This window comes from Corvus kubaryi, unplaced genomic scaffold (assembly GCF_017639235.1).
Source record: "Corvus kubaryi isolate FWS band 111438036 unplaced genomic scaffold, C.kubaryi_AGA036_p1.0 78, whole genome shotgun sequence".
Lineage (NCBI taxonomy): Eukaryota > Metazoa > Chordata > Aves > Passeriformes > Corvidae > Corvus > Corvus kubaryi.
In genome coordinates, this window is record NW_024582065.1 from 534,393 (window position 1) to 548,786 (window position 14,394).

The window sequence follows — 14,394 nt, forward strand, 5'->3', positions numbered from 1 at the left end:
CTGAGAACACCCTGAGCACCCTGAGAACAGCCTGAGAACAGCCTGAGCACCCTGAGAACAGCCTGAGCACCCTGAGAACAGCCTGAGAACACCCTGAGAACACCCTGAGAACAGCCTGAGAACACCCTGAGCACCCTGAGAACAGCCTGCTTTCTCATCACTCGAGCTGCTCTCTCGCTCCCAGGCACTGGCCACTGAGATGCCAGTTCATGAACTGGAGAAGCACGAAGTGGGCTGCATTGAGAGCCCAGCAGGCCGCCTTTCAGATAGCGATCAGCGCGTCACTGCCAGAGCCACGCTCCCGAGCTCGGGAGCCCATTACCACATCAATGCCGGGGAAGTGGGCTTGATCCTCCTTCATCGAAGCTTTGGCACTGCGGCTCCCTGGGGCATGTTCACACCACCTCGCCCCTGCTTTGGGAATCAGGACGCTCAGCTTCCCAGCCTCCCCGTGCTCCTCCAAAAGGCAATTCAGAGGAGTCTAACTTAGGATATTACTGGGAGGGCTCAAGGCAAAGGCAACTCTTAAAGTCAGCTTGCTGTACTGGGGCTCCTCACAGGGAGCTGATTGTTCTGGGCGACCTGGAGGAAGCTGCTGGTTTGTGGTGAGCAGCTGAACAATATTGTGTGACAGGATGCATCTGCTCCACGTTCCTGTGTGTCTCACACCACCACGGCCAAGTGGCGGCCAGCAGACTCACACCATACAGCCTGTCTGCTAAAGCTCACCCCCACAGGGGCTTTAGGGGTCCCTTCCAACCCAAACCATGCTGGGATTCCAGGACATGGTCACTGGGTTGGAGCACGTGGAGAGGCTGAGGGAGCAGGGCTGGTTCAGCACAGGGAAGGCCTGGCTGGGTGTAGGGGAATAGAATCCCCTCTTCAATTTTATCAGGGGAGCCATAGAGAAGATGGAGTCAGATCCTCCCACGAATTCCAGCCAGGCCAAAAACTAAAAATATGGGACAGTGAGAGTGGCTAAACACTGCAACAGGCCCAGAGGGGCACTGGAACCAGGCAGGGCACGGCAACACCTTGTCCCATGAAGCTGGCCCTGCTCTGAGCAGGAGGGCAGAGATGAGCTTGCAGAGAAGAGCTAATTTCAAACTGAAATGAGGCTCTGATTGTGTGATCAGCAGTGCCCTGCATTCCTCAGGCTCATCTCCACACAGACGGGCGGCTTCTTGCAGCAACTGCTGCTTTCAAGTCCCAAGCACCTCCCGGGCGAAGAACACCCAGGATCTCATTTAGCCAGAATACAGGATGGTCCTGATCATGCTCAGCAATACTACACAGAGATCCAAATACATTTCCTGCATTGGGATTCCTTCCAAATTTTTTTAAGGCAGCCCCTGAGGGAAGTAATTAATTTTCAACAGATGAAGTCATCGTGTCTCCAAAATCTGCTCCTGCTGCCACAGATGTGAGCAGGTACAGAGTGGAGGGAAAGAACCAAGGCAGCTTTCAAAGGCAGATCTGGAGAGAGTATTTTCAAAAAACACTGAGCAAGAGGTTGAGACATTTCCTTCAGCACATTGTTGGACATCCTTCATGGGCCCTCATGCAGCTCACAGAGCTACAGAACGAACCTGCTGCTGGCAGCAGCTCCACGGCACAGGGCACAGACACTTCCCTCCCCAGAGATGAAAGGCTCCACACAGGATGTCTCACTGAAGAGAATCTGGCATGACCATTTCCAGTCACTTCAGTAGCTTCAGCAGTGGATATCAATGCTTCTTGTCTGGACAATGCACAAATGGACTGTCCTGAGCTGGGAGGGATGCACAAGGAGCAGAGAGTCCAACCCCTGGCCCTGCACAGACACCCCAACAATCCCTTCACAACTGAAGGTGCAATACTCTACAGGGACATTGCTCCCAAGTGCCCAAGGAACCATCCAGCACAGAATCCCCCAGACACTTCAGGTCAGGCTTCTTGATAAAGAGGGCACCATGGTACCTCTGTGAGATAGCAGAGCTCATCCTGACACTGGATTCCAATCCCCACTGACTGAAAATGCTGTCCTAAAAAATGAGCTGTTCGCCCAGTTCGCCACCACTGCTGCACAGAAGGTTTCAGGGAAGGGATCTTGTCCCCTTGCTCCTGTCACTGCAGACTTCAGACAGATCCTCAGGGGAAGGCAGCCTGGGGCCGTGCTGGGAGCAGTCAGCAATGCCACTTGTCTTTGGGGCCACTGATCAATTCCTGGTCTTGTTCAGCAGTGTCAGCATAGCCTGACACTGTGGGGACTTTCCCAGATCAGAACCTCTTATCTGAACCCACAATTAAATCGTTTTCCTCAACTGCATCCCACAGCTCCAGGTATGCTGATACACAAAATCACAATCCACCTGCAACAGGGAATGGCACAGGTGTAGCTCTGCAGTGAGCTGTAGTGTCAGACTAACCCCATTAAAATAACCTTTGTTTGAAAAGTAACTGTATGACTTGCATAAACCCCCCAAAATACAATTCCATAGCAAATAGACTAAGGTAACTTTACCCTACTTACTTTTTCAGATATAATTTGTTTTCCCTTCTCTTCTGTGTGAAGTCTATCCCAAGGCTCTGTGCTTCCTCCCAAAATCCCCTTCTCACAACCACTGCAGAGGCACCTTCTGAATTCCAGCCTAACCCTGGCCCCAGAGCTGTTGAATATTATTCATCCCAGGGATCAGCAAAGGACCAAGGACTTGGTCTGAATACATAAGCCCCAGATTTTTGATATGCTTCCAGATTTCTCACACCTCAGTCCCACGATGGCAGGCTGGAGATATTTTCTGGGAGCACTCCAGCACTTGGCAAGACTGAAGATGAATGAGGATGGGGAAATTGGCCAAACTCTTTCAGAGCAGAGTAGTGTGTTACTTATCACAGCAGATGCTTTGTCTGAGCCCAGTGACACAGTGCATTGAAGACAAACTGGCAACCCTTATCTTCCCAGTGTATTTTGAAGTAGCATTTATCTCCCTGCCTTTTGTCATCGTGTCACACACACACGAACAAAGTGTCAGGGGCCAGTGGCAAATCCTGCTCTCCAGTTTAAGGAAGTGAAGGCTCCCATCGTGTACTGGGTGACCTGCACTGCTGCTGAGCCTCACTGAGCCTGGGCCTCCTGTGACCAAACATCGTTTCTTTGGTCTTTCCAGCCTCCCAAGGTTTTACAATCCTGGCACTTCCACGAATGTTCTACAGAAGTCACCATCCCAGAACTCTACTCTTGTTTGTATCCTGGAGCACGGAAGCCTGCACAAGGAAAACACAGCTCTCTGCTGAGCTCTGGGACTGCCTGAAGGGTGACTGTCCAATCTCAGCATTCCAAAATCCAGCTCAGCAGAAGCGTGTGACATGGGCTGGTGCTGCAGGATCTGTCTGCAGGAATTCCACAGTGAGGAGTGCCATGTGCTGCCAGGGCCGGCCTCACTGTGCGGACAGGGACGGAGCCCCGCGGCTGCAGGTCGCCACAGGGCTGCCACAGCTGTAGGTGTGTGGAGGAGTGAAACCACTGCCTCTGTGCTCCTGCTGGGACCTGAACTCACAGGGTGACACCTCACCCGTTTGTCGGGATGTGCGAGAGCCGAAGCCACCCCGACGCCTTCCCGCAGGGTTTGGAGCCCTGGCATTAACCAGCGTGCAATTAACCCACCAGTAACTCCAGTAAGTGTTCCCATACCCAGTCACATACATAATGAGAACCCATAGACTCAATTTAGGAAAAAAGTCTCCTCTTTTCTGTTTAGGAAAGTCTTCAAAGTAAATAGGCAGAAATCCTGACAATGGAAATACTTGCTCAGGAGCACAAACTCTTCCCATCATTAGTGTATGGAAGAGATGCCCACAGGACAAACATGGGTTACCACTGATTTCTGTTTTGTTGTGCCCAAAGCTCCCCGGCTCAGAGCCAAAGCAATAATCAGTATCCGTGCAGGATCTCTCCCAAAAGCAAAGCTTGGCAGTAGATTTTTCTCTCCTTTAATCTCTTTTGGTACACTTCGGCTCCTGGTGGTTTTTGTTCTGAAGGAGAAATGCTTGAGAGGGTTGACTGAATGAACTCTGAAATTCACACCCTGGCAAATTGGACTGATTTCCTAAATCCATAATTACAACATTCCTCAGAGATATGCATTCTTTCAGAGCGAACAAGGGAAGATTAGTTTCCTGTTTCTTCCCATTTACATGACTTCTCCGTCAAGAGGAACTTTTTTTGTTTCTAAACAATCCTCTGTTTATGTGGTTCTCTTCTTGGCAGGGAACTGGGGAACTAATCTTGCCTAAAAGTATAATACAGCCAAACTATCAATTGCCAGCAGCCTGATTATCTGTGTGCAAGGCAGCTGATTTGCACAGGCTTTAGAAGCCAATATCTATCAGTGAGCACTCAGGGACCGATCGATTACAGAGGGTTTAAATAATCTGGGATGATTATGGAATGACTGGATCGTTTTACTGCTGGCTGGGTAAGAAGGGCAGAGAGGATCTGTGTGTGTGTGTGTGAAGGCTGAAAACTTCAGTGACGCTGGGCAAACAGAGCCCCCACGCCTGCACTGCCCCAGCTCACAGCAACTCCCACGGGGCGAGGGCATCCTGGGGCTCCTGCCACGGAGCTGCAGGTGAGAACTGCTCCCACCTGCAAACACAGGATGTGCAGAGCCCTGTTGTTTGGTTTGTTTTGGTTTTTATCAGTGAACCCATCCTCTCTTTCTGTGCTACCCTGGGAAGCACCAAGCTCCATGTCCCATCTTTCCCCCTGCCTTTCCCTATTTGGCTGCACAAGCCAACGTCAGGGCTCTTGACAGGGTTCCCTTGGTCCTGGAGCAACAGGAACGTGAGGATTTGCCTGTTAGAAGTGAGCCTGTCCTCATTTTCACTCTGTGGGATACAAACAGGAGCTGGGGTTGTTCAGCTGGGAGAAGAGAAGGCTCTGGGGAGACCTTGTTGTGGCCCTTTGGTACCTGAAGGGAGCTTATAGAAAAGACAGAGAGTGACTTTATAGAGAGGCAGACAGTGACAGGGTGAGAGGGAGCAGTTTTAAACTGGCAGAAGGGAGATTTTCACTAGATATTGGGGAGAAATTCTTCCCTTTGAGGGTGGGCAGGCCCTGGCACAGGGGGCCCAGAGAAGCTGTGGCTGCCCCTGGATCCCTGGCAGTGTCCAAGGCCAGGCTGGACATTGGGGCTTGGAGCAGCCTGGGACAGTGGGAGGTGTCCCTGCCATGGCAGGGGTGGAATAAGATGTTCTTTAAAGTCCCTTCCAACTCAAACCAGTCTGGGATTCTGTGACTTTAACCCTGTAGCTGCTGCAGTTTGCAGTCAGTAACAGGTATCCTGGACACTACTCCTGATGGTGATTTCAGGACCTGGTATGTTCCACACATTCCCATAAGGTTTTGCATGATCATCATTCCTGTATAGTTTCCTACTCCTAGGATGCTTTTCCCACTTGGCAGAACTAAACCTCCCCCAGCACACCCCAGTGGAGCTGAACAGCTCACTGATGCTCTTAACTCCTTAATCTAACCCTGACCTCTCAACCCACAGCCATAAGCCAATTAGATCTTCTTTATACCATACCAAATCTCCTCCTGATGAAGCTGTGCTGCCGAGTGAATGCCTGCTAGTGACAGAAATGTAATTACAGTGCTTAGCAGCACACTGGCCCTGGCTGGTGGCAGGGGGCTAAGGTCAGAATGCATCTCTAACACACCAAAGCAATTTAAAGGAGATTTTTTCCCCCCAGTGTGTTCTCTGCAGTTTCCTCTCTTCACTCTCCAGTACTTCATTCGTTTGCACAGTAAGGCTATTTGGCCATCAGTTTTAAGACCGAGGTCCTGAGCTTTCCAAGGATCCCTTGCCAATCCCTCCCTGAAGCAGAATCAGACACCCAGCTCCTGTCAATCCCCAGCTTGGCCCTGTAAATCCACACTTCAGTAAATGGGAGCTGATTTTCCAAAGTTATTGAGCAAACACATCTTACATCACTCCAGAGAAATTTTTGGCTGACTTTTAAAATTATTTTGGACATTTTTGACAATTTGGTAGATTGGACAGCAAATGATGGCAGCTTGTCTTGGCTCCTTTGTACCTACTGTAATATTACACCAGAATTCATCAGCATCTTTGTGCTTAACCACAATTTATTTATCTAGCAATGGCTGGATTTGTTATAAATAAAACTACCACAATTACACCAGCCCTCCAGGTCTTACCGAGAATTAACACAGCCTCAGCCATGCAGGAAGGAGCTGGAAGTATTTACATTTAACTGTACATGTCATCCTTTGATAGACTCTCCTTTGGCTGGGGAGGCACAGAACACGCTGCATGTTTGGCTTTTCCCGTGTGCTTCTCCCACAGCAGCTGGGGCTTTGTTCCACGCAAAGTTCCCCTTCCTTTTAGCCCAGCAGTGCAAACTTCATTAGCACAGGTGCACATTCGCCTGCTCTCCAGCCGAGAGCAGAACGCAGCTGCAGAACTGAACCACAGGGTCACGGAATCGGAATATCCTGAGCTGGAAGGGAACCACAGGATCATCGAGTCCAACTCCTGGAATTACAGGATGCTGCTCCTGAGACAGGCACAGATGTGCCTGTTCTCTGCACCAGCCCCATCAGTCATCCTTTTGCTTTCCAGGAACTCTGGTGTTATTTCAGCTTCCAATCAATATATGACCCCACTGACAAACTGAACTGAAAAATGGAAGGAGATTGATACTTTGCCTCCCACTTTTCCGCCTACTACAAACTCTAGTTTGTCCATGGTTTAATATTCCCTTTAAACCATGTTGTGGCTGTGTGTTCTCCCCAGAGACCTCCAACAAGAATAGTGAATCCAAAGAAAATGGCACAGGGAAAAAGCAGGAGGAGTGTCAAAGCACTGTCACCCCCACTGAGCTCCTGTCAGTCCCTGAACAGGGGACAAAATGCAGGGACAGGAATGGAAGGAGAAATGGGAGCAACAAGTGGACACTGGGGGAAGAAAGGCTGCCAGTTCTGACCTGAAACAAAGCAATTCCCCCAGTCCTGACTTCCCAAGAGAGACAGCAGACCTCAAACCTGTGACTAGTCCAGGTATAAATACCAGCTGTTCTGCAAAGGGGAAAAGGACAAGAAAAATCAAACCTCTTTTTTGCAATGGCAGCTGTTAGGGAGCTGCTTAAAGCTGTGGAAAGATAAACGGAATTCTTTTGCAGATGGTTGAACTGGCAGACTGCAGGCAAAACCAGATCAGGAGCAGCTCCTGCATATTCACACACACCCCCATACTGGGAGCTACTGGGCTCCAGTGGCTCAGCACCTCAGCACAAGCACCATGAGCAGCAGCACTGGTGGAACCGTGATCATTTATTCCAGCTGATGATTCCTTCCTGAGACTTCTAAGGCCAGAGGGAGCAAAACGATCACCCACTGGTTTAATTTCCTGCTAAAGAAGTCTGTAAGTACTGACAGGGGACTCCACACATCAGCTGGTTAAACTCGTTTGGGTTTCCACCTTCCAGGAAAAGAGCCAGTCTGGATTTGACATTTGAGTGATGAAATCCATCCCATCCCTGAATAAACACTTCACTCCAACCAGAGGGAAAGATGATTTTGTGTGCAGCCTTCTACTGAGAGATATGTCAGTTATTAATCACCTCTGGAGCACCATTCCCATCTGCACTGCACACACTGCTTCACTCCCTGTGGATATTCAGTTCCTCACAGTGCAGAGATGTTGCTCAAAACAACTGGAAAGCTTCCCTTAAGTCAGGGGTTCCAGGGAAGGACACTGGATGTGGGTATTTGCAAAGTGGTCTTTTTGACTCCTTGTCCTTATTCAAGACTCCCCAGAGCAGGAGTCCTGGCCACAAAAAAAAACCTTTGAAAAAATAAATTGCATTCTGCCCTTCAAATTCCCCCTAAAAATTCCCTCCTTGAGTGTAACAGTTATTACATTTTATTCCAGAGGTAGCTGAGTTTTAATTGAGGTCAAAATGGTCCTGTACAGAAAGAATCTTAGCATCAGCCACTGTCATTTAGAAATTAACTGGTCACATAAATAAGACTACATCAACTCCTTGCTGCAGTATAAAGTAATTTACACCTATTAAGTACCAGGAATTGTTAAAGTTTTTCCAATGTATTGCACAGAAAGAAGGGCAGATTTCTGAATTTTATCTGAAAGCAGCATAACAACCCTTGAACTGTAGTGGAACTGGAGTTCTGCATTTCCTAGGAATTACCAGCATCTGACCCCTGCTCACCCAGAGAAGGAGCTGGCACAGTGCTTGATTTTCATGGTCAGAAATTTTAAAATAAATAAGTTATCTCACTGTCCCAACTGGAGGAGGACAGAGATCAGCTGCAGGCTCTCCCTGTGCAGAACACGGGAAACAGCTGCCCCCAGGGCCCATCTCTGCATCCCCACAAGCCCAGAAGAGCCTGAGGAGCTGCACAACAGGGGCCTGAGGAAAATGAGGGCACTTTTCTGGGAGGTGCATCCCTGTACCCTCCTCTCAAACCACACACCAAGGTCAGAGTAGTCTCAACCAGTGCAGTCAGGGAATGGTAGAATGGTGAGGTGGCACTGGATGGGCTTTAAGGTCCCTCCCAACCCAAACCAGTGATCCTGTGATTCTCTGAAGCTCTGAGTGAACTTTGAACCTTTCAAAACCAATAAAGTTCTGAACAACCTTAGTTTTTGCACTGAAAACCAAAACTTGCTCCAAGATCCTTCCTTTATTCCCTCTTTCCCCTGCGAGCAGCAGCCACCAGCCTGCACAGGTTGTTATTTCAGCTTCCTGCAGATGCACAGGTACAGATTCCCATCGCTTTCAAGTGATGCCAGAGACAGGGATCTCTGATAGCACCGAGCCAGGCTGATAACAGGCAAGTTTCAGCACCACTCGGCTGATAATTACACAGTTGTGAAAAATACATCGGTTGGCAACAAGCAGGAAATACAAAGTTTGCAGTCCTTTGTAAAGCAAAGACAACCCTCTGCCCCAGTGCAGGATGCAGCTCTGTGCTCTCAGGGCTTGCCAGGCACCACACGTGCACTTCCCAGAGATGTCCTGAGCCTGCTGCCTCCAAAGAGGGAGACAGGGGAGCTTCATCCCACACTCCACCATCAACAGAAACCCCTTCCCCACACACACCAAAGCACATCCCCAAGTGAGAATCGTGGAATCTCCTGAGTGGAAGAAACCCCAAGGATCATTGTGTCCAGCCCCTGGAGCTGCACAGGAGAACCCAGCAGTCCTGCTGCTTTGCTGGTGTGTCCAAACAGTGCCTGAGCCCTCAGATCCCTGAGCTCATCAGCCTGGCCCACAACCCCTCAGAGCCCACACCGACCCTTCAGATGGATTTTCAGAAATCCCTAAAGGCTGCAGAATTCAGCCTGAGAGGGGTTCCAGAACAGGAGCAAACGCACAACGAGGCTGCAATTCCATAGGGGAATCATGGACACATAAATAACCACTACTGTGTACCACCATGGAATTTTTGCTGTGTCATTGCCACATTTGTATTTTTTGTAGGATCAGGCTAAACCACGATTGCCTGAACTCTTTTATTTATACATCAAGAAACACCCACCCCGCTCCCTTCTCCCCGTGCTGTTAAAATGACTTGTGTCCCGCAGCACAAGACAGAGACATCACAACATCAAACAGTCACCTGCTGAAAATGGTCACAGCATGCACAGGGAATCTAACTTTTACCCCAGTTTCCTCATACACCTTGCTAGCTGCTGAAGAACAGCCTCTTTTCCCCCTTCCTCATCATTAATCAGTGTAAATACTTGTAGTGTTCACTTACAAGTAAGTGCAGGAAAGTAAAAGAATGTACTTGATAATCTTATCTAAATCACAGAACCACAGAGCCATGGGATATCCTGAGCTGGAAGGGACCCACAAGGATCATTGAGCCCAACTCCTGGCCCTGCACAGACACCCCAACAATCCCCCCCTACCCCCCCCCCGCGCATCTCTGAGAGTGTTGTCCAAACATTCTAGCTTGGCTCCAGCCAAACTAAAGCATTTTCAAAGACATAAAAGGAATTACAATGTAAGTGTTCTCCCCTGCCCTTCCCTGCATTTACAGTTTTGCTTCCAAAGTGTTGAGAAAGTGCAGAACTGTGATAGCAGGACTACAATAGCCAGAGCTGGATATGCTGAACATCTTAAAATAACCTCCAAGCAAATAACCCTGCAAAAGCAGGAGAGGGAAATCCACACTCACCTGAATGTGGTCTGCCCAATTCTCCTCAGTCATGGTTTTCTGAAAAGACAACACCACTTCTGAGCCATCTTAGAAAAGGGAGGATGTTCCACACAGCAAACTAGAAATGAACACCCCGTTGTCCCCACTGGCATCACCTGAGACCAAGGAATGCACCCCGAGCACATGGGGCACCTCAGCTCCTCACTGTCTCCACCCGGGGCATGGCAGAACAACACAGCTTGGAGGGGGAATGCAGGGAACTCTCACACCACAGCACAGAAAGCATAAAAATCCACATGCAGCTTGTCCCCAGACTGTTCATCTCTCCAGGCAGCCCATGGCAGGGATCTCGGGGATCATCTGCAAGGCTGAGCCTTCAGAATATAAAAATACAGTTTTTCTCAACAGCCAAATCATGAAAAATCCTCTGGAATCGTGAGGTCTTGGAAATGAAGCTGATAAGTTCATATTCCCATTCTAATGCAGTTCAGAGCCAAACCTGGGGAGAAGGTCAGGATGGGACCTGCTCTCCACTCTGCCAAGAACTGCACGAGACCCACCATGAGTCTCCCCCCAGAGCTGGCAGAGAGGAACAGGGAGTGTCAGAGCCACTTGTATGGAAAGGTACAAGAGCAAACAGGGAGTAAGAGCCTCAAAGAAAACAGCTTTGAGATATCCAAGCATGTAATTTAAATATTAGTGAGATAAAGGAGCCATTTAACCAGAGCTCAGGCACAGCTGAGAATGGTAAACAGAGAGCACCAAAGAGCTCTCAGAAGAAGGGACTGTGTCCAGAAACAGCTGCCAAATGTACCTTAATGGAAGTAACTGGCCAGCTTGAACACTTTAAATCAAGCAAATTCTCCAAAACAAAGGAAGTGGAAGGCCAGAGAGAGCAGAACACCAGATCACGAATCCATTTCCCTCTGCTAAACAAATACACCTGGAGAAATGCTCTCTGCTCTCTCTGTGGATGACCAAGCTCCCCACAGTGATGTCATCCAACACTACAGCTCAGAGATGCAGGAGGCAGAAGTGCTCCATCCTCCCCAGCTCCTCTGGCAGCGGTTTGGCAGGCAGCAGAGACAGATCAGAGCCTTCCTGATGGACTGGAAGGGCTTGGGAGCAGAACTTGTAAAAAAACTTGATCATAAACTGTTGACACATTTTGATTATCTCAATTAAGTTATTCAAAATGTAAATGTAACAAAAATCCTCATTGCACGCACGCAACACAGCACGTACCTCAACAAATCTCTTGTAAAAGAGGTAATTCAGGGTTCTCAAGTGCCGCTGATTGATGACATTAGGGCAGAGAGCTGAAAGAAGGAAAAAGACATTTAAGTACACAGCATTTCCTGGAAGTTTTACTGTCTAGACATTACACTTTTCCTCCCCCAGTGTCAGATTGGGTTTGTGGAAGGCAGGATGCCCTCACACTTGGAACAATGAGGGACAGACTCACACATTGTCAGCTTATCTCAACTATAAACTGTTATTTACACTTTCATCCGTGATTAGCAATGCTAATTCTCGGGTCTGATATCTCTGCCTCCACCACCCCTGAGCGATAAGATCCACTCCCTGGTTCAATATGCTCCACAGTCAATGACTTCACACCTTTAATTAGGCAGCATCCTCACATGGGCACCACCTCAGTCTCTGGAGGCTGCATTCTTTCGGGTTTAATTGGACCCTGTGCTGTTAATTCATTGAAGCAGTTGTGAACAGCTCACTCAGGATGTAAACTTGTGGCTGAAGTTTATCCGATAAAACACAGATCCATGAAAGAGACTCCACATCCACACAAAGAGGGTGGGGAATATTGTTCTGCTGAGCTAGCAAGCCACAGTTGTTGTTATTATTTTTATTGCTGTCATCTTCATTAGATATGGTTCATTACAACTGCAAAACCCAAGATCTTCACACAGCACCTTGTTTTGAAATCCAGTGCAGGGAGAGATAAAGGCAGGAGATAAAAGACATGCACTGGCATTAGCACAGGTATCTGTCAGCTCCTGCTGGATGCCGAGGTGCCTGTACAGGGAAAGGCTTCACCAAAGCCTTCCTTGGGGTCTCAGTGGCTAAAACCACCTCACTGGGAGCCAAAAGGAGCAGGACCACTAACCAGAAACAGTCACAGAGAACAGGAACGGGAAAATTCTCTGTAGCCTCCCTTGAATTAGCACCCTCAGGGAGAAACTGATTCCTTATCCCTCTCCATGCCCCACACAGGGCATGCCCGAGGACTAAAACCCACGAGAACAAAGAGTGATCTCTGGATACCAGAGCCTGGGATCAGAGGGGTATGGATTTATGTCCCACTGGTTGCAGCTGCTCCTCAGAGTGCCGTGAAGCATCACCTCAGAACCTAAATGTTTCCATCTCAAACAGAAGGTTAAAGCTGGTATTTTTAAGTTAATCTTCCACAGTGTGACAACAGATCCTTCCCCTCAAAGCATCTGAGGAAATTACTGCAATTATCATGCAGGATATTGCACCAGTAAATATGGTGATCTTTCCTCTGGATATTATCCCAATATCTGGAGGAGAAATCATCAGCTCATGGAAAGAAACACTCTCTAAAGAATGCAAGATCAACGTAAAAATTAGTAACACCACCACCTGACTTGAAGTTTTCAAAGCACTTCAGACAGAACCATGGCATGATCCCTCCAGACCACCCAAAAGATCCACTGAACAGCTTTTTCTTTGAGCTTCTGAAGGAAATATCCAGCTGTGGCTCACCTGTGCCAATGTGGGGCCAGCTGTGGCTCACCCGTGCAGATGTGGGGCCAGCTGTGGCTCACCTGTGCAGATGTGGCCGAGCGCAGCCAGCTGTGGCTCACCTGTGCAGATGTGGGGCCAGCTGTGGCTCACCTGTGCAGATGTGGCCGAGCGCAGCGCTCTCCTGCCCTCTGCTGCCCCGCAGCGCTGCGCTCCCGGCAGCGCGGGGCCGGCCGGGGGCGGTCACACGGACGGAAATCTCACGTTAAACCAGACGGACAACTGGGTGCTCAAGCGAGGGGAACATTGCTCTTGGGTCACGTTAAAAACCTTTGGAAGCCCATGGCAAACACTCGCTCACAGCGCTCAGAGCTGGAGGTGCTCGTGTGTCTCTGCCCCGGCACAGCCCCACCGCCATCGGGGCTCTCAGGTGCCACCTCTCTCGCCTCTGTCACTCTGCTCTCACCTCCCTCACTGGCACGGAGGCACTAAGCCCAACAGATGAGGCTGTTACACTTCCCAGAGCAGGATCCTTTCTACCTCAAACTTGATAATTGTCAATGAAAAACATCAACTGAGCTCTCTGTGTGTCCTGCCAAACCGCAGCAGAGAACAGACTCAAGCATGTCAGCCCTGGGAAGGGGCTGTTGCCTCACCTCTGAGATCTGTTTTGACTGAAACTTGCATTTGTAAAGTCGATCTCACAGGGTCTCCAAAGACTGTTAAGTAATTAGCTTGGAAAAGCTACAGGCTCGTTAACCCAGAGCACACTGACCCAGGTGTGAGGAAAGACTCAATAAACCTCAATTTCCTCAATCACACACCACTTTTGCCCAACTTCTTCCTTCCCCAATAAGGGTAATTAAATGAAATCCACACACAGTTTATTGGGACACCTTTGGGACTCAGCAGAAAATCTCCCACTTCCATGCCCTGTTTGGGAGTTAACAGGAACACAGCTCTGAAAAAGAACAGGACTAATCTAAGAGGATGGCGCTTTTTTTCCCCTGAGGTGTGAGATCTTTTTTATACTGGGCCACTCCTCCTATCTGGCTCTGAAATTTAGGGCTGGTAGTTCCCAGGAGTGTTCCAGATCTCAGTTGCTGATGGACACCTCAGCCTTGCTTGGCAGCCAGTGAGATTTACTGTGAGTGGGCAAGAGTGAGCTCAGGGAGTGCAATCTCCAAGTTGATTTGGAACTGCAAGAACTGAGTCACACATTGCCTTCTCATACCCAGAAACCCCATCCTCCTCCAGCCCTTCTCACCAAAGCCACTTCCCTCCCTGCTGCTGCTCTCAGGCTCTCACAGTGAGTGGGAGCCACAGGGAGGAGGAGACCGAAAGCAGCCGCAGCATCAGACAAGCCCAGGTGAGGTGACAAGAAGTGTGAGCTCTGCCTCACCACCAGCTTCAGAACAAGATAAACGAGTGTTTCTTTTATCTGTATGTTTTGCCCAGCCTGCTGACTT

General features: G+C 49.1%; 1 protein-coding gene across 7 annotated transcripts in view; it reads right to left on the reverse strand.

Annotated features, from left to right (window-relative positions):
• Positions 1-14,394, reverse strand: part of EXD3 (exonuclease 3'-5' domain containing 3) — a 213,660-nt gene that overhangs the window by 122,112 nt on the left and 77,154 nt on the right. For all 7 annotated transcript variants that reach the window (XM_042052077.1, XM_042052072.1, XM_042052078.1 and 4 more), the window contains 2 exons: positions 11,444-11,517; positions 10,217-10,255 (listed from right to left, as the gene is read on the reverse strand). In XM_042052077.1, coding sequence (XP_041908011.1) covers positions 10,217-10,255; positions 11,444-11,517 — 113 coding nt within the window. The remainder of the gene's footprint in view (positions 1-10,216; positions 10,256-11,443; positions 11,518-14,394) is intronic.